Genomic DNA, 4,495 nt, shown 5'->3' with positions numbered 1-4,495 from the left:
AAACAGTAGCAGCTCAAAGGAAAAGAGCTGTTAAGTTAAAATGTGGTTTCTGCAATCAAAGAGGAAATCCTTTGTAAGTTCTGTGAAAATATTTTGTTATTCGCATTCCGGTGTAGTGGACAAAACCATGGATGGCACAAAAATCAAATCCCATCACCTGACCACAGTCCAAATATCAAACAACAATCTGATAAGAGAAATCTAACCCAGAATTATTTTCTTACCTGAAATATTAAACTGCTCTCACAGAGCTGTGGTGAGCTGCTTCAGTCTTAGTGATAAGAGGAAGAAGTGAAAAGGCAATCTAACGATGTCTGTCATGGGAACTATAGCTTTATTACTGTTAGTTTCTGTTATGTCACTCACACGCACACAGCTTCCTTTTTTCACTGTCTCTGACTTTGTCCTGGTTTTTGCATAGCGTTATGTCACTTTAGTTTACACAGAAACACATTTATATCACTTGCCCGTTTGTCACTCACACACATAGATGGCTGTTAGATCCTGCAGGATTAACTCAAGTCACAAGAATAATATAAAGATGAAAATGTTGAACACAGACAGTGGGGACGTGGCACATTTGAACATAAATCTCTTTACCAGAGATTTTACCAGTGGAGGCAAAAACAGCAGCATTTCAAAAGAAAAGAGCTGTTGAGTAAAAGTGTGGTTTCTGCAATCAAACAGGAAATGATGTCCTCAGTCACATAAATCCGTCATTTCTGAGAAAATATATTGGGCATTGGGTACATCATTCACCATCTTACAATGCTGTGATTGTAGCGATTCCCCCAACTCTGTGTGAATAGTGCTCATGGCCATTGATCAGTGATGACTATCCAGCACATCCACACTTGTAGCTGCAACAGGTTGCTGCCCCATAGCTGTTGGATTCAACAGAGTTCTGATGGTATCTGCTGAGGCTTAGGCCTTAGCACTTATCTGCATTTTGAAATATGCTAGTTTGTCTTTGGTCACTGTCCTGTTCACCTGAAACGCCTTGGTTTTCAGTAGTGTGTGTGGAAACGTTTCAGTAGTAACGGCCCCAAATAACATAAAAACTGCATGTCAGGCGTCAGATGGTTATGAGACAAACTTTGAAACCACACACACAGAGACACGAATATATACATATACATAATTTATTTGATTTTTAGATATTGTTTGAGTAAATTGTTCCAACAGTCATAGAGATTACAAGTTGCATTGATGGACAATAGATATCAAAGAATAATACTCTTTCATAAATTTGAAGGCATTTAAAAAATGGTCTACTATGTTAAAGAAAAAAATCAAGATCTATAACACATTATATACATATGTACATTTTTTGAGCAACATTTACGATCTTGGTGCCTTCTTCACAATACAATGAAAGTAATAAAAATAATAATAATTTGATTTCATGTGTAGTAACAGACAGATCAAAGTGTCTGCACTCCAGTTTACATTTGTTAAAAACTATAAAATGGACACGTAATCTTCCAAGCATCATAATTACTCAAAAAAAACTTTGCACCCACTGCTGTCAAACTCCTTTCTGCTTTTACAAGATTGTTGTAAACACAGAGCTTCAATCCAAAGACTGATCAGTGCACGGAGTAATTTGGCCACCTGTATAATCTGTCAGAGCCCTTGTATAAACTCCCATCAGACCGTTTTTAAACCGATCCCTCAATTTTAGCCCCATGCAAAAGTACAGCAGTGGGTTCACACAGCTGTTAAAGTAGGCAATGCTCTGTGCTACAGTAAACCAGATTTTCATCACATCATTATCACCATTGATCATTCTCACCATTAAGAGGCAGTGATAAGGTGCCCAGCACAGGAAGAAGCCAATGACCAAACATGCTATTACACGCAGAGGGCGGGACTTCCCTGACAGACGGGTGCGTCGGATTCCCACCCCAGCCAAGGTATAACAGATTAGAATGACCATAAAAGGAAATATGAAGCCACACAGGAAGCGGATGGAGTAGAGAGCAACTTTGGTGCTGTTGTACCCTTCTGCCTTCTCAATCGAGTCCACAGAACATTTAGTCAGGTTGTTGTTGTCTATGTAAGTTTGTCGATGGATGAAGTAGGGAACGCTGAAGAGGATCGCTGCAAGCCAGACGCAGACCGCCACCACCCTCGCTGCCGACAGGGTGCGTCGGCGCTTTGTGAAGACTGGCCACCAGATGCAGACCATTCGATCCAGACTGATCACAGCCAGCAGGAACACAGAGCAGAACATATTGGCATATTTGAAGAAGCCGGTGAACTTACAGAGGAAGAGGCCAAAAGGCCAGTGGTCTGACAAGAACAGCTTAGTGAGAGAGAAGATTCGTGTGAAGCAGAAGATCAGGTCTGCCATCGCCAAATTCACCAACCACACATTGGTGACCGTCAGCTGTTGAGGAAGAAGAAAATAAAAGATGGAAAAGAGATAAGAGGAAGAAAAAATAGAAGAAGCAAGTAACCTGACTGGGATGTTATCTATGCCAATTTACTTATGTCAAAAGCAGTGTGTTAAAAAAGATATAACCACAAGCAGATAAGATAACTTTACAGGTTTAGGTATTATTACCACATATGAAGTTACATTTGGTGTGTGTCAGTTCAAATATCTGCGCGTTTAGAACTCAACCACAAAGAAGCTATTGCACACCAGAGCGTCACTTTGCGAAGGCTACAGCAGATTCATGCTCTGCGAACACGATTCCACTCAGAGGGATGAGAGGGGTTTTCATCCACCCCACACATGCTTCCATGTAGTTCTCCAAAATCCTGACTACATGTCACTGAAAGTGGATGACGTAAGCAAGCAAATGAGGACAGTGGGATGGAAAAACTCCCGTTTAACAGGAAGAAATCTCTGACAGAAGTAAGCTAAGGGAGGTGCGGCCATTTGCCAAGACCAGTTGCAGGTGATCTGAGGAAGATAGGACAGCCAGACTAAGTGTGGAGGCTTCCTGTGAAGCAAAGGAGGATCCAGAGTAACCTGATCAAGTTCTGATATAAGCCAATCTCGAAAATAGAGATTATACAAGATTTGATTATTATTCAAGATCTTGTATTCAAGAAAAAGGATTTTATACCAGGTTCTTGATTTAACAGGGAGCCAATGAAGTGAAGTCTGTATGGGACAAATGTGCTCTCTCTTTCTAGTCCCTGTCAGTACTTGTTGCAGCACCTCTAAAAGCTGTTTCTTTTATAAGCTTCTCGGACGAGACAGGAAACATCTTCAACTTAGTTAATGAAGATCTGTGGTAGCAAATATCATCCTAAGTTAGTCAACTTGTTAATTTGTACTGCAAAAGGATGTATTTTGGTCCATTCTTAGCCCTAAACAAGTACTTTTGATACATAAACCTGAAAGATAAGGGCAGGCTTGGATCAAAACGTAGGAGGTTTGATCCCTGGCTGCTCCAGTCTGCATGCCAAATCTCTTTAGCCAAGATATTAACCCCAAGTTGTTGTTGTTGTTGTTTTCACTGAGCTTTTGTTAAAAAGATAAATGGGAAGCTCAGAAGGCATTTGAAACATATTATATACTTTATATCCACCTTAAGTTTGAAGCCAGCCACCCAGATCACCATGGAGTTCCCTGTGATTCCGAGCACAACGGTGAGCATTAAGAGGACGATGGTGATATTGTGCACTATGGAATTGATGCCCACCATAGTTGCCTGGTCATCCTCAGGTTTGAGAGTGGCGGTGGGCAGCGAGGCATTGAGAAACATTGTGTGCCTGAGAAGGAAAAAAACAGAAACAGAACAGAAAAAATTAAAAATGGCTCCTGAAAGACAGACACAAAAAAAACTATGCACAAAAGAAACATGCAACTTTGCTGCGTTGCTTGAGTGCCTCTCTCTGCATTGATCATATCTTTAAACCACAGTGAAGCAAACCTCTAACAGCCTTTCCTGTGCCTAACAGGAAGACAGATGTGTGCAGCTCTTTTAGGTTAGCCAATAGGCTGGATCCTATGGGCTAAGAGAGATAGAGAAACATCCTCAAACCCCCATCCCAGGGCTTGAGCCTGGGGTGGGACAGGGTTAACTGGTTCTGGACAGTTAACCCAGTTAATAAGCAGAGTAAACTGTTGCAGTGATGTCTCTGGTGTCATAGGGTTTGTGTTTTTTAAGGGTTTTTTTTCTCAGTCACTCTTTGTCTGACCCCTCATCCATGACTAATTTGCCTTGGGAGACCCTATAGCAGGGGTTTCCAAACTACGGCCCATATTTAATAGGCCCACAGGAAATTTTATAAATAGAATAGAATATGGCCCCCACTTCAGCTTTTGCTTGAGTGTATTGCATTTCCTAGTTTTAACACCAGGGGGAGCTACTGTTGATCAAGACAGTTGCTCCATCAAAAAGGACAATCACAGAAGAAATTTACCTCAAGTTACTAAACATGGCAGAACCAAAGAAGCGAAAGGTAGAAAGTGAGTGCAGAAAATTTCAGACACGGTAGGAGAGTGAATATTTCTTCAAAGAATTCAAGGGGA

General features: G+C 41.1%; 2 protein-coding genes across 2 annotated transcripts in view; both read right to left on the bottom strand.

Annotated features, from left to right (window-relative positions):
• Positions 1 to 291, bottom strand: part of LOC102215578 (C3a anaphylatoxin chemotactic receptor-like) — an 8,763-nt gene extending 8,472 nt beyond the window's left edge. Inside the window, exon 1 of the mRNA XM_005745223.1 lies at positions 225 to 291. The gene's annotated coding sequence lies outside the window, so the exon portion shown is untranslated. The remainder of the gene's footprint in view (positions 1 to 224) is intronic.
• A 1,234-nt stretch (positions 292 to 1,525) lies between these two features.
• The window catches only part of LOC102211435 (formyl peptide receptor 2-like), an 11,686-nt gene continuing 8,716 nt past the window's right edge, over positions 1,526 to 4,495 (bottom strand). Inside the window, exons 2-3 of the mRNA XM_005745209.1 lie at positions 3,549 to 3,732; positions 1,526 to 2,392 (exon numbers count right to left, since the gene is read on the bottom strand). Coding sequence (XP_005745266.1) covers positions 1,574 to 2,392; positions 3,549 to 3,725 — 996 coding nt within the window. The 5' untranslated portion in view covers positions 3,726 to 3,732 and the 3' untranslated portion in view covers positions 1,526 to 1,573. The remainder of the gene's footprint in view (positions 2,393 to 3,548; positions 3,733 to 4,495) is intronic.

The sequence above is a fragment of the Pundamilia nyererei genome, unplaced genomic scaffold, assembly GCF_000239375.1.
Source record: "Pundamilia nyererei isolate P.nyererei 1_Seehausen unplaced genomic scaffold, PunNye1.0 scaffold00155, whole genome shotgun sequence".
NCBI lineage: Eukaryota > Metazoa > Chordata > Actinopteri > Cichliformes > Cichlidae > Pundamilia > Pundamilia nyererei.
Note: the sequence above shows the minus strand (reverse complement) of the source record. Positions and strands in the feature narration are given on the sequence as shown.